Source organism: Epinephelus lanceolatus, chromosome 11, assembly GCF_041903045.1.
Source record: "Epinephelus lanceolatus isolate andai-2023 chromosome 11, ASM4190304v1, whole genome shotgun sequence".
NCBI classification, from domain to species: domain Eukaryota; kingdom Metazoa; phylum Chordata; class Actinopteri; order Perciformes; family Serranidae; genus Epinephelus; species Epinephelus lanceolatus.
Window position 1 is genome coordinate 15,235,447 of NC_135744.1, and position 15,088 is coordinate 15,250,534.

General features: G+C 41.6%; 1 protein-coding gene across 1 annotated transcript; it reads left to right on the plus strand.

Moving 5' to 3' along the window:
* Positions 1–2,025: 2,025 nt before the first annotated feature.
* LOC117247387 (adapter molecule crk-like) lies at positions 2,026–13,969 on the plus strand. Its single transcript, XM_033611928.2, has 3 exons — positions 2,026–2,517; positions 7,139–7,740; positions 12,317–13,969. The coding sequence occupies exons 1-3, from the start codon at positions 2,298–2,300 to the stop codon at positions 12,449–12,451; spliced, it is 957 nt and encodes a 318-aa protein (XP_033467819.1). The 5' UTR covers positions 2,026–2,297; the 3' UTR covers positions 12,452–13,969.
* The last annotated feature ends 1,119 nt before the right edge of the window (positions 13,970–15,088 follow it).

Here is a 15,088-nt window from a genome sequence, read left to right on the forward strand (position 1 = left end):
GTTTTGGTTGCCATGGCAAATAAAACGTTTTAAAATTTCTTCCTGCAAATTATATCAGAAATAGTTTCATTAAACGGAGCCTCATGCTTTATAACAGTGTCAGTGCCATCTGCTGGTGGAATACATGTAGTGCAGGCCACTGTCAGAAAGTGTAAGTAATGAGTGATCTTTTCCATACAGTACAATTCCCATAGTTTCTGTAACCTGACTGCAGGAGTAGGAGGGTCTGGATCCAGTCAGTGAATAGTGATACATATTATAGCTGCAGTTAATAGAATCTGGAGAAGGTAAGTATGAGCCATCCTTCAATATCAATATCGTCTGGTATTACTCTGAGTAGTGCTACCATGGCGTCCCTGGGCAAGTCAGTGCCAAACACATCCGTGGGTGTTACATGTTGTCCCAATAGGTGTTAAGCGTTTGACATGCCCAGAGTGTGGACATAATTATTTAATTATTTCTTTTACAATAGTTTTCCATGTTAACCATGTCAATACCCAATCCCTGTGTGTGTGCTTAGACGATGCAATAAGCAAATCCAAGAGAGGAAGAAAAATATTGTGAGCTGAAAGGAAAACCTTTTAAGTTTGAATCATTAAAGGGGACCACCGCCTATATTAAGAGTTCCAGTATGTTATTTCTATGACCTAGTAAAGTGTAATCAACATTTGTGAACATGACCTACTCTCTCAAAGCCAGAAACCAGAGCAGAAGTCTCAAGGGGAAATTCAATTTTTTCACTCTTTTGTCATTAACACACAGGTCCGAAAGACACACACATGCACAAACAGGATCTATACATGCACTAAGTGGAAAGATGTCAGAGTGGGGGGGCTGCCTTGGTCAGGCGCCCCGAGCGGTTGGGGGGGGGGGTTCGGTGTCTTGCTCAAGGGCACCTCGGCAGTGCCCAGGAGGTGAACTGGCCCCTCTCCAGCCACCAGTCCATGCTCCATATTTGGTCCGGATGGGCACTTGAACCGGCGACCCTCCGGTTCCCAACCCAAGTCTCTATGAGTCCCTATTGCTGAGCTACTGCCACTGAATGAGAGAATGATTTCATGGACCCATTTTTTAATACTTAAATCAGCTTCATTCTATCATCGTGTTCTCAGTTCTGGAACAGAAAATCTACCCATATACTATATGTTCTTTTTTTTATTTATCATTTATCATCATTTTTGAGGCTACAAGTTATTTATAACTTGCAGGTTCAGGGACGGTAAAAATAAATAAATTTTATATATAATTTCTTTAATAACATGAAAAGTGTCTTGATATAACAAGATTTTTTTTCCCATTTTTAAAAGATGTTTTCATGTTATGACAAGACTTGATACTGATCACCCCCACCCATGGCGTGGCATCAACAGGCTGCCGTACCTCCGTACTGTTGATGTTTGAAAGGTTTTGAAAGTTACAAGTTAAAAATTGCAGATCATATCCTGGAGTTTTTTACTATTGTCAAATAAAATCTGCCATACATCTTGTTATAACAAGAAACTTTTATTTTTATTACCTGATACTTTTTTTTGTTGTCTGTTTTGTTTTTTTCTGGCGTGGCATCAATACACTGCCATATTATGGGGTAAATTTTAAAAATCTAGCCTAATAACTAATTTATGGTGGAGGGAGGGTCATGCATTGTCTGCCAAGGAAACTAAAAAAATAGATATTTGCAGGTTCATATATATATATATATACATATATATATATATATATATATATATATATATACAAAGAAAAATATATACAATAAATAAAAAAAAGAAGTCACACCCCAGCCACCCCCTTCCTCTGATAAATAAAGAACAGTCCCTTAAGATTTACATATCTATTATTCCAGAGAGCAGTATAATGTAAGTTAATGTGTGCTGTAGTTTAAAGTCCTGTCATGTTAAAATGTTAAAACAGCAGAGGAGTCGTTAACTTGTATGTACAGTGTTTTTTAGGGGCGTGAACGCAGCGCTTCCCATTGACCAGGCATCCCTTCCGGTAGATGAGGTCAACTTTTCCCTAGATCCGCCATTTCAGTCCCGGAGTTTCTTGTTGCACATTAGTTTTGATTTTGATTTTTTTTTTGTTATTTTAACATTGTAGCGGTGGAGTGTGGGGTTTTGTGGTGTAAGAGAAGTCCCGCCAACTCAAACGCCTCGACATTACTCGGTGAAGTTTCCAAAACTGTGGTTTTATACGGGATTTTTCAGGGGAAGCGTCAGTCTACCAAAGTTTTTGTATGAGTTGCGGATAGGGAGAGGCGAAGGGGAAAGGCCTCAAGCCTCGGACGGGATTTCACAGCCATGGCCGGTAATTTTGATGCCGAAGACCGCTCTAGCTGGTACTGGGGGAGGCTGAGCCGCCAGGAGGCAGTTTCTCTCCTACAGGGACAGAGACATGGCGTTTTCCTGGTGAGGGACTCAATAACCAGCCCTGGAGACTACGTGCTGTCCGTCTCAGAGAACTCCAAAGTGTCCCATTATATAATCAACAGCATCAGTAACAACCGGCAGTCTGGCTCAGGTAACGTTGAATTGTGTGTCACCTAGCAAGGTATCTGACTCAGCCTGGTTCACATGTTCACCTGAGACTAACCTGACAATGTGTATGTTCATTTTAGTACTGGATTGCTGTGATTTAGCCCCGTTACGCTCCACTCTTACGCCAAGCCCCGCCAAACGTCCATTAAAAATTTTCCAATTTAATCTAATCTTGTTACATGTGGATGTATACCAGCTTTTTATAACAAACTTTTACATATACCATGTATTTTAGAAGCCACTCCAAAATTCGGCATACATGTGGTATCATAATATTCACTCTTTTGAACAAAAATGAAAACTTTTACATGTGGTGTACACTGCCCGCTGCCGCCCACCGCGGTGTATTTTGGACCGTGTAGCATTAGCTAGCAGGCTAGCTAACAACTCAACTGTACAAATTTTGACTGAAATTGAATGTGGGATGATTTATTGGGGGGTAATTCTCGTGTTTGACATCTAATAGTTGAACCAGACAGTTTAAAGGAAACAAGAAGTAATGCTAATGTTGTACAAATTGTGTGTGAGCAGCGTAAAGTTAAGTGAGTTACTTTTTAAATGGAGTTTGGTGCTAGTTTACAGTTTAGCTAGCTAGCTATCTACAGCCAGCCTGACTTTATTTATCATTCATTACTTTTTCCTGACTGATGGTTGAGGCGTCCTCGTGTAGCTCAGTGGCCAGCGGTGGTGAGGTGGGCTGGGCTGCTGCTGCTGCTGCTGCTGCAGCAGGGATTGAATGGAACTGGGCAGGCTGGGCTGTCACAACTGGAGATGACTGGTCAGAATGGCGCTTGTGGAATGTCTGTGATCCTGCCCTGTTGCACACACACACACACACACAGAGCCCTGCTCACAGGTCTGCTGCTGTGCTTGCACCTCCTAATGTTTGGTGCTCAGTTATTGTCTTTTCCGGGCATCCTTAGCAGTGGCTCTGCTCCCCTGCAGGAAATCATCTCCAGTTGGACGCAGAAGTTTGGGCAACCATGGTCAAATTTTTGTTTACTGTGTATAGCTCGGCAAGTAAAAGATGATCTGATTTCCAAAAGACAAAAGTTAAAGGTGACACACTTCTTAAATATTTTAAGCAAAATTACTGTTTTTATTTCCAACCATTTACATTTTTTAAAAAACAAAAAAGAGCATGAAGCAAAAGTTTGGGCACCCTGCATGGTCTGTACTTAGTAGTGCTCCTTTGGCAAGTATCACAGCTTATAAACTTCTTTTGTTGCCGGCTAAGAGACTTTCATGTTTCTGGGATTTTCACCCATTCTTCTTGTAAATAAGTTAACAAGCTGATGCTCACAACACAAGACGCCATCAATTACAGCCAATAGAGTAGGAAGATTTTTTTGTAGTTTGTCCTGAGTGGCTCATCATTAGCTACCATGTTCAAGTAATTTAAGCACATGAGCTTCTGCTGACATGCTGGCTAGTGATGACTGCTCTGATGCAGGACACCATGGAAGTGATTGGTGAATTTGGTGGTGGTTGTGTAAGTGGGTTTTCTCTCAGAGCCTCCTTCTCCCAGCTTATCTCCAACACAGTGATACATACATTGAGTCTGTAGCCCTGTTTACACTGCCTCCTCAAGGCGGCGAGAATTTCAACCTCCTTGTTCTGTATAAAAGGTACAGTTGTAGAAAGGGTGGACAGACTTGTCTTGCCTTTAAAGGCGGATTAATATTTGTGCATCAGCTCTTTGCAGAGCCTACGCTGTAGCCTATGCACGTGACCTACGCCGTTGTGAGCATTTATACTTGTGCGGTGGTGTGTCTGTGTCACTCTGCAGTTACACCTCCAAAACACCAGTTGTTGTTGGTGGGGCTTCTGTGAAGTGCTGTAAAGTTTAGTTGATTCAAAACACACATTAAACACACATTAAACATGGCTTAGTAGCTGTAATTTCAATTACAAGTACACAATCAGCTTCACTATAACTCGCAGCATTCACAGACAAACACTTGTCTTTATCTGGACACATTTTCCCCACAAATACAACATACTAATGTTATTAGCACAAGCCTATGGTATTTTACATTGTATAAATTAGCCTATTGACTAGTGGAGAAATTACAAGTAAGACATAAAATGCTATTTTGAAGAGGCTTCATTGTCTTCACAATGTATTGTTTCTTATCTCTGAAATAAAACCTCCACAGTTCCTGTTAACTGCCATTTCTTAATGACATTATAGACTGAGGAAACAGCTCCCTGAAAACCCTTTGCTATCTTCTTCCAGTCTTCTTCTGCTTTGTGGGCATCAGTTATTTTAGTTTTCAGAGTGCAAGGCAGCTGTTCAGAGGAGCCCATGGCTGCTGATTGTTGGGACAACTTTTCAGGAGTCAGAGTATTTATAAAGCTTTGAAATTTGCATCACCTGGCCTTTCCTAACGATGACTGTGAACAAGCCAGAGTCCTAACAAGCTCATTAAGGTCTGAGACCCTGGTGAAAGTTCTCTGAGAGCTCAAATGTCATGGGGTGCAGAATCTTTTGCATGGTGCTCTTTTCCTTTTTTTTTCCACTTAAAATTGTACAAAACATAAATCATGCACTGATCTTGCTTAAAATGTTGAAAACAAGGTTCAATCAATTGAAAGTGCTTTACATAAAACATCAAAAGCATTGAAGCATTTCAGTGTTAGAAATGAATATATATTTAACTTTGTAAAATTCAGCGGCAAAAAGAAAAGTCTTCAGTCTTGATTTAAAAAAAACTGAGAGTTCCAGCAGACCTGCAGTTTTCTGGGAATTTGTTCCAGATCTGTGGTGCATTAAAGATAAATGCTGCTTCTCCGTGTTTAGTCTTGACTGCGGGGACGCAAAGCAGAACTGTCCCAGAAGTCCTGGGATTTATCCTGCTTCATCTGAGCAGAGGAAATCTCAGTTCGTCACAAGGCTAATTTATACAGTGTAAAATGTCATAGGCTTGTGCTAATAACATTAGCATGTAAATTTGTTTGGAAAATGTGTTTAGAATAAGACAGTTGTTTTGTCAGTGAACCTTGTGAGTTGTAATGAGCTGAATTTTGTAACATTACCTTTGTTAAATGTTGGTGTTGTCCCTGGTTTTATATGAGAAGAGGAAAAGTTCACTAGCTGCCAGGCTAATTTATACAATGTAAAATGCCATAGGCTTGTGCTAATAATGTTAGCATGTTGTATTTGTGGGGAAAATGTGTCCAGTTAAAGACAAGTGTTTGTCTGTGAATTGTGCGAGTTATAGTGAAGCTGATTTGTGTACGAAATTGTCGCTGTTAAGCCATGATTAATGTGTATTTTAAATCAACTAAATTTTACAGCACTTCACAGAAACCTCTGCTGCCAACTAGTGTTTTGGAGGTGTAACTGCAGAGTGACACAGACACACCACCACTCACGTGTTAATGCTCATAACGGCTTAAAAACCTCAGAACTGGAGTGATGTGATCCACTGTCTTGGTCTTCGTGAGGACTCAAGCAGCAGTGTTCTGGATCAGCTGCAGCTGTGTGGTCAATATTTAGTAAGGATAGACCGATACATCGGCCGGCCAATATATCGGGCCGATATTTGAGTTTTTTACTTGTATCGGCATCAGCTGATACGCGCGTGGGTTCGCGGATTTATTTTTCCCTGAGATGATTTACAGACAGGCATCCACGGGCAGCTCTGTGTTGCCGGAATACCCTACAGCGCACATGCAGCGAATCCTACTGTGTACAGTAGTTGTTGTTTTATTTATGCTTCAGCTTAAATATTTGTTTATTTTATAAATACATTACTGGAAGATTTAAGAGCACTGAACTCTTTTTTTATTTGAATGTATGATAATAATAATAATATTCTATCTGTTCTACCTCAACTTTCCATCTTGTTTTAGTATTTTTTACTGTTCAATAAATGTTTCTTATTTTAAACTTGAGACCTGTAATATTTGTTATCATTGTGTCATTTTTTTTATGTAAATTGAGGGAGCAAAAGCAGTATCGGCCCCAAATATCGGCTCAAGAAAATCGGCAGTCCATAATCGGTCATCGGCTAAGGTTGATGGAAAAAAATCGGTATTGGCATCAGCCTTAAAAAATCCATATCGGTCTATTCCTAATATTTAGATATAGATTTGTTGTCCTGTAGAGAGTTTGCTATGCTGTCTCTATTGAGTTCGCCACCTCTTTGATATCTTTGGTTGCATTGAGACATTGTGGATGATGCAAACCAATGGCAGTATTGGATTTAGAAGACATTAGCATTCATGTGATGAATCATGCACTTAAACCACTGAATCATCCCCTACCAGACGTTATTGTGTTTTTTTATGAATGAATCATTTAAATTTCCTGGAAGATTTACTATATGGTGATATATAACTGCATTAGTCCCATTTGGGACTATATTCTGGTGTCTGATCATGCTCTTGATCTAATAGTCTCCCCCTAAACACAGACTTTTCAGTGAATAATTAATTGTCTTGCTTGCTGTGTGAATACAAAGTGAGAGCAAGCTGGTCTGTGCTGCCATTAATATTGGCCCTTGTTGGTCTGTCTGAGAACATTGGTATGTATTTGACTGTTGCTTTGTTTTTTTCTGTCATTTATTTTTTTACCTTTTCATCCTTTCCTCTGCCAGGTTTGGCTCCTCCTCGGTTTCGGATCGGGGATCAGGAGTTTGAGGCGCTGCCGGCCCTGCTGGAGTTTTATAAGATCCACTACCTGGACACCACCACACTCATAGAGCCCATAAACAAGGCCAAGCACACAGGATTCATCAGCTCCTCTGCTGGCGTCCCGCAGCAGCCTGAGGAGGCAGAGTTTGTTCGGGCGCTATTTGACTTCCCCGGCACCGATGAGGAGGACCTCCCCTTCCGCAAGGGCGACATCCTACGAGTGCTGGAGAAGCCTGAGGAGCAGTGGTGGAACGCTGCTAACCAGGATGGCCGAGCCGGGATGATCCCAGTGCCCTACGTGGAGAAGTACCGGCCTGCCTCGCCCACTGCTGCCAGCCTGGGTCCCCCTGCTGGGGGGACTGGACAGGGGGTGCAGGTTGGAGGGGTAGTGGCCAGCACAGACGGAACAGGGGCCCCTCAGGCCAACCCTCTGGGGGACCCGGGCCAGTATGCTCAGCCTGTGGTCAACGCCCAGCTCCCTAACCTACAGAACGGGCCTGTCTATGCCCGAGCCATTCAGAAGAGGGTGCCCAACGCCTATGACAAGACTGCGCTTGCTCTAGAGGTAGCTATTCCACCCAGCATTTATTTTCTCCATGGCTGTCCTTCTATTGACTGCTAACCTCTTTTGCCTCTCTGTTTTCTGTTTGTGGCTCTCAGCTGAGGCAGTGTAGATTGTCCCGATTGTTAATGGCTTACTCATGCATGTGAGCATACACACAAAGTACCTTTACAAATGCAAGCTGACAGCGCACATGAAGACATTCACAGTGGAGATGGCACTATAGAAAAAGACAGACACAGATCCTTTACAATCGCCTCTCTTTATGTTCACATCGTGGATTAATGTGAGCGTAACACTGGAGCCCAGTGAAACAAGGCATGTTGTTTTTAGTTGCTGTCTTCGGACAGATAAGTAAACAGTGTTTGCTCAGATTAGTAAACAAAGTGCAAACAATAGTGGAGGTGAGTTTGACAACTGATTCGTCATGAATCCTCTAAGGCAGTCCCATAGGAGTCTGAACTCACTGTGTCCATATCACACACACACTGTTGACTGTGACCATCTCGGCTGTCAGCAAACTGACGGTTAATAAGACTGACCTGTTAACTCACAACCCAAAGACACCATCGATTACAGCCGAGAAAGTAGGAAGATTTTTATGTAGTTCATCCTGAGTGGCTCATCATTAGCCGCCATGTTTAAGTAATTTCAGCACAGGAGCTCTTCCTGACATGCTCGCTGCTCTGATGCAGGACACTGTGAGTGTGATATTTGTGGTGGTGGTTGTGTCAGTGGGTTTTCTCTCAGAGCCTCCTTCTCCCAGCTTATTTCCATCACAGTGATGCATACAGTGAGTCTGTAGCCCCTTTTACACTGCCTCCATAAGGCGGAAATTTCATGCCATTATGTTGCTTCACTGCTCTGTATAAAAGGTACAACCACAGAATGGATAGACAAAGGCGGATTTATACATCATCAGCTCAGTGCAGACCCTATGCTGTAGTCTACACACATGGCCTACTACACCGTTGTGAGCATATATACTTGTGCAGTGGTGTGACTGTGTCACTCTGCAGTTGTTACAGTCTAGTGTAACTCTGCAGAGTAGCAGTGGGGTTTCTGTGATGTGCTATAAAGATTAGTTGTTGCAAAACACACATTAAACACACATTAAACATGGCTTAATGGCAACAATTTCAAACACAAGTACACAAATCAGCTTCACTATAACTCGCAGTATTCACAGACAAACACTTGTCTTTTGCCAGACACATTTTCTCCACAAAGACAACATGCTAACGTTATTATCACAAGCCTATGGCATTTTACATTGTATAAATTAGCCTAGCAATTAGCGGAGATTTTCTCTGCACAAATGAAGCCAGGATAAAGAGGGCAGGAGATTTAAAAAGAAGCTGTTAGCAGTTAGCAGCTTACTCAAAGAAGAAGAACAGTGGCAGTAAATGAAAATGCAAATTGGGAAAACAAAGAGATTCAGTAGCTCCTTACCCTCCAAGCAGAGGACGAGATCAGCCGCCATGTAACAGGGACGGCAAATGATTGTTATTGCCATGTAGCAGCCCTATGTGGGATCTCTGTGTAAAAATAAAAGGGGCCTGTATTAAACTAAGGGAGAGCTGCAGACGACTAGATTCAGAAGCTAAAGCTGAATTCAATAAAACATGTTTACTGACAAAATAAATGTAATCAATCTACACACACAGTACCAACTTTCAACACAGCCAGCTCTTAAATTCCTCAGCTGTTGATCCAAGTCTTCTCAAGAAACAGACGGCACCATTTTGTTTGAAATAACAAGAGACGAAGATGTTGTGTGCCTCTGTATGAGACAGAGCAGACTAGATGTGTTTACAAACCTCTGCTGCCGTTAAAATAGGTCACAGTATATTCGTGCAGCCTGCTGAAGTCTAGACTATTTGTTGGAAGCACTGACAGAAGTCAAGATTGATCACAGCGCTGCACATCGTACTTTCACTGGAGATAAGGACCAGCAATTATTCCGTAATTTACAACAGGCTGTGTTATTTTGAAACTAAATCCTATTTAAAGTGCGCCGTCTGCAAAACAGTGTGTAACCTGGAATTACAACATCCTGTGATTTTCATCTGCTCGCTGTAATTTACTTCCTCTGAGCGTCTGCCTCACCTGTTTTTAGTTTCTGACATTAAAAATTCTCCACATGAGACAGACCACCAACCCATGTAAAATGGTCACTGCAGTTAGGACTGACTGAGGGTTTAAAGGTGAATAAAATAGCGTCTGGGCTGAAGCTGCTGCAGCCTCCAAGACATCTGAATTAACCCCCTTATCTTTTTGATATGTTAAGCAAACACTTCTGATGTTGTGCCCTCTATTGGTGGTCTTACATACCACCATTGCTCAGCTGTTGCCATGAAAAATAGCAACAGAAAAATGGCTGCAAAAATGGTGACCCCAGTGTGCAAAATTCACTTTTGTTGCCCACTGGCCAAATGGCTAGTGACTGATCAAAGTTATCCTGCTACTCAGTGGATAATCGTTGTGTTTTTTGGCCAGTGAATGGAGCATGTTTACCTGCAACTTGCATGTTTTACCAGCATTTGGTTTGTGCTAGTTTTGTACTCTGGGTGACTCAGCTGTACAGATTGATGTTGCATGCTTCCTTTATTGTGATGAAAAAAATGTTAATGTTAAATGCTTCCAGCAACTTCTGCCACAGCTTCCATCTTGACTGTACAAGAGACAGGTGTGTCACTCAAACTGGTTGAGTAGGGCGAATCAAAATAGCCTCCCTTCCTCAAACTGAAACTACCCATGAACACAGTGTCAGGCTGAATGTATGAAGTGAAATAAAATGCATCCAGTGTGATTCTCAGGCTAAAGCAGCTTATGTGAAAATAAACATGTAGAACCCAACTTTATGCAGGCTTGAAAACTGAGGTATCAGTCAGTTGTACATGCAAATAAGTAATCAGACATGTAGTGTCACATTGTTCTTGTATATCAGTCTAACTAGGATGACTGTATGTGGTTTTGCAGCAGTTGTTAAGATGAAGATGGGTCAGTCAATTTTCTGTCAATACTGTTCTTTCTGCAGGCTTGATAGAATTTGAGTCAGACATTGAGCTTATTGATATGTTCGACTTGCATGAACTGATCCTGCCAGTTAATGTGGAGCAGAAAGAAAAAGTTGCCCCCTTCACACTGCCTGTTCAAGGTGGGAATATCGCTGATATGCCGCCTTGCAGCTCTGTATATAAGGTATGATCTTGAAATGGAGCGGGGGTCAGAGTGGTCTCACTTTTAAGCCGCCATGGGAGGGTAGTAACAGCACAGAAATGGTGTCTGTATAAACGGGACAACTGGCAGGACGGGACCATTGTTTTTACGTGCAACACACCGCAGGAGATTTAAAAAGCAGCTAATAGCAGTTAGCAGCTAACTTAAAGAAGAACAGCTGCCTTAAATATCTGCAAATTGGGAAAGCAGTGAGATTCTTGAGTTTCGTACCCTCTGAGCAAAGGAAGAGATCAGCCGCCATATAACAGAGACGGTAAATTATTGTTGCTGCCATGTTATACCATTGTTATTGTTTATAAAGTGCTGCCGATGTGTGTGTTATATGTCACACCATAGACTTTATACATTTAACAAAGGTAACGTTACAAAATTTGGCTCCATTACAGCTCACAAAGTTCACCAACAAAACAGCTGTCTTATACTAAACATGTTTTCCAAACAAATACAACATGCAAACGTTATTAGCACAAGCCTATGGCATTTTATATTGTATAAATTAGCCTAGCGACTAGCAAAGATTTCCTTTGCCCATATGAAGCCCATATAAATCACAAACAAGACTTAAAATGCTATTTTGGCTTTATTGTCTTCACAATTTATTGTTTCTTCTTATTTCTGTGAAATAAAAGTAAGTTAAAGCTTTCTGTTTGTGTTGCAGCGGTGTGTAGCTACAATTTTGGGGAGGTGCTCGTAAGGCTACGGCGTAGGTTACACTGTAGACTTTGCGTTGACGTAGAGGCTATGCAGTAGGCGTGGTGTTGACTTGACACAGAAGTATAAATCCCGCTTAAGGTGGCATTGGACGTAGTTACGGCGCCAAAAAGATGTCTGTATAAATGGGACAGCCGGCAGGACATGATCATGGGCAGCACAGATTTGACATTTTGACAACGTGTTATGCATGCTCGGGAGATTAAAAAAGTAGCTGTTAGCAGTTAGCGGCTAACTCAAAGAAAAAGAACGGCAGTAAATGTCAGCAAACTGGGAAAACAGTGAGATTCGGGAGCGAGATCTGCCAAAAACAGAGACGGTACATGATTGTTATTGCCATGTTATGCTATTGTTATTGTTGACAAAGCGCTGCCAACACATATGGTATATGTCACACTAGAGGCCGATGCTGTTGTGTTACATGTCACGCCTCTTTTGAGTCAGTGATGCCAGCATGCTGTCTATAATTGCACACTGGAGTGGTCTGATGCTACTGTCGTGTAAAGAATGCAAAGGCGGCATAATCTAGGGACTTCGTAGCAGCCCTATAGCACAATCTCTGTGTCGAAAGGGTTCGTGTGTGTATTGTCGCCCTGCATTAATGTTGTTTTTTGTCATTTCACAGCTGGGCGACATGGTAAAAGTGACCAAGATCAACGTGAACGGCCAGTGGGAGGGTGAGTGCAAGGGCAAACGAGGCCACTTCCCCTTCACCCATGTTCGACTGTTGGAACAACACCATCCTGATGACGAGAGCTGAGAAACACACGCACTCCGCATCACCTCGACCGTGTCCAGCACATCCCTTCTCTTATGGTCATTTTGTCACACTCGGAAAGAAAAAGATTTATACAAGCACACAGTATATGAACCTATGAGCTCAACGGGTCAGGCTCTCCTGACCCTGTCAGCACAAGACGTGTTGGGTCATCTTACCTACTGTCATTTTCAAGAGTTTACACTAAGGTCAGACTGATATCGGTTAGCCTATATTAGTTTTTTTTTTTTTTCCATTACACACATTCCTCTTTGACTACTTCTCCAAAAGCTGCAGTTAAGTATTTCTTGTATTCCAACAGATAACAGCATTTGTAGGTTTAATATTTATTAATATGTTACACTTTAAAGGAGCACACTTGTGTGCTGTCTGGAGCAGAATCGTGTAGGAATCTCGATTATCAATTTAGTATCTGTGCATCCAGCTCAGAGTTAGGATTGTTAAGCCTAGCTTAGCTACACAACTGAAAGCAGGGGTTAAACACAAGCCCCTAGGAACTGAATCATTAGGTCATTAAAGTTGGGAAATTCACTAATAGGCAAATCCAGAGCTGTTTTCCTACTGTCATTCACGTGAGCAAGCCTGAGACTGAGCGGTCGGGAGGCAGGGTTAAAGGAAAGGCTAATGTACCTGCTGTATGGGCCCATGGATGTGGAAAATCCAAGTAATTTTATACCCGGAACTAGGGCTGCACAATTTATCGAATATTAATCACGATTACCATCTTGGTTTCCCACAAATAAATGAACATGATCGCCTGCGAGATTGATGTTTTTAAATGCGTGCTTCGCTCATATAAAACTGCTGCGCTGCATTTAAAATCAAGCGCTTCCTTAATGAACAGCCAGTCTCTACCTAAGAGCTGTCGCATGTGCACCTTGCAGCAGCAACCTGTACAAAAACTCTTCTGACTGCTGCGATTGCAGATGGGCAAAACAAAAAACAACCATCATCATCTGTTGTTCGGATGGTTTTCAGATTTAGTAGGAAATAAATCATATGCAAAGAGTGCACAAGACCTCTGCCCTGAAAAAACACTACAGTCTGCAGATCGCATAAAGGCCGGGAAGAATAACTACCACAGAAATTGAATGACACTCATCCCATTCTTGCGAACATTACTTCACTACATCCCTGTTCTTGTCCGGCGACAAGACATCAGACATCCATGACAGTGACGCTGCAGCACGGCATGGTATTGGTGACCACTGTTAATAAAAAGAAAGACAAGAAATGCAGGGGCAGATACATATCCATAGTAGATGCACTGAATTCAGGTGAAGAGGAACCTTGTAAGTCTGATTTTGATGCAAAGATATATTAATTACTAGGAAAGTAGCACATGAACGTGAGAGTAGTGCTGTTTATATACATGTGAAAGTGCAATTAAAACAATTCTGGAACTCATTTTAATCAAAATAATCATGGATGTAATCGTGCGTGGAACTAAACGCAATAGTAGATATTGGATAGTTAAGATTTTGGTAAAATGTCAGTTCAGACAGTTTCAGTCCAAAACAGGCAGTTTTAGGCGCCAGTAACCGATATCAGTCGAACCCTAGTTTACACGCCTCCAGCCCAGTATTGAAGTCTGCAGAGTCGACCCACTCTTCCTCTCCTGTGTCAGCTGTGTATCCCCACCCACTTCATTTCATTCACACACTGAAGGGAAGAAAAAGAAATCGATTGCACACAGGAGACAAAACACTCGGCTTCTCTCACAGAATCATGAATCACTGAGTTCTCGTAGTGCCAGACTGTGAACCTCGGAGCGAAACGAACAAAGACTTGTCCTGATGACTCTGTCTCGTGGAGAAGACGACTTCACCGACCTATTACATCCCACACTACAAACCAAGTCCTCTTTTTTTGTACTAAAAGTGGAAAATATTATGATAGAATTGACTATATATATACACACACCTTACATGCTAAATACTGTAAACTTTTTTTTCCTTTCATTATATTTGATTTTCTCTGACTTGTTTTTGTTACCAGAGACTATACACGTATTATTGTATGTTCCTCTTTTAAAACACTATTCAGCGCCAGCATGGATGACTTCAAATGCAGCAGTGTGAAAGAACAAAATAAGCAACCTTTCATGGAGGAAGGAAAGATCCCCGGAGGCTGTTTTAGAAGATGAGTGGAGAAAGGTTGAGCGATTTTATTTTTGTCTTCCAGCAGGGTTTTTATGGCGTTGTTATTCAGAGATGCTTTAAAGATGAAATCCACCTAAAAACACTAAATACTTTTGCATTTTTATGTGTAACTGGTCAAACAGACGTGTCACTTTATGTCTTTTTTTTTTGTGCCATGATTGACATTCGCTGCAGGTTTATTGTTCTCATCAGCTTTTTCCACATTGAATACACGTTATTATTACACATAAAGCTTTTTTAACACACACACAGGCCCACTGAGCAGTGTGTCAATATGAAAATAAACCACAAAATGTCCTGTTACTGTAGGATTCTTTCTCTCTTTAGCTAAATGTCATTTTCCAACTGTTTGAGAATACACCCTTAGACCTTTTCCTCAAAAGCAGGCAGTACAGTCACCAGCTTGTGATGTCCTTCTTAACATTATTCCTGTTTTTACTAAGGGTAGCCCGGTGAA

Excerpts from the sequence above, each read along its gene's own strand:
- LOC117247387 (XM_033611928.2), top strand. The coding sequence starts at position 2,298 with ATGGCCGGTAATTTTGATGCCGAAGACCGCTCTAGCTGGTACTGGGGG. Across the intron at positions 2,518-7,138 it reads CAACCGGCAGTCTGGCTCAG|GTTTGGCTCCTCCTCGGTTT; the intron begins GTAACGTTGAAT and ends TTCCTCTGCCAG. Across the intron at positions 7,741-12,316 it reads AGACTGCGCTTGCTCTAGAG|CTGGGCGACATGGTAAAAGT; the intron begins GTAGCTATTCCA and ends GTCATTTCACAG.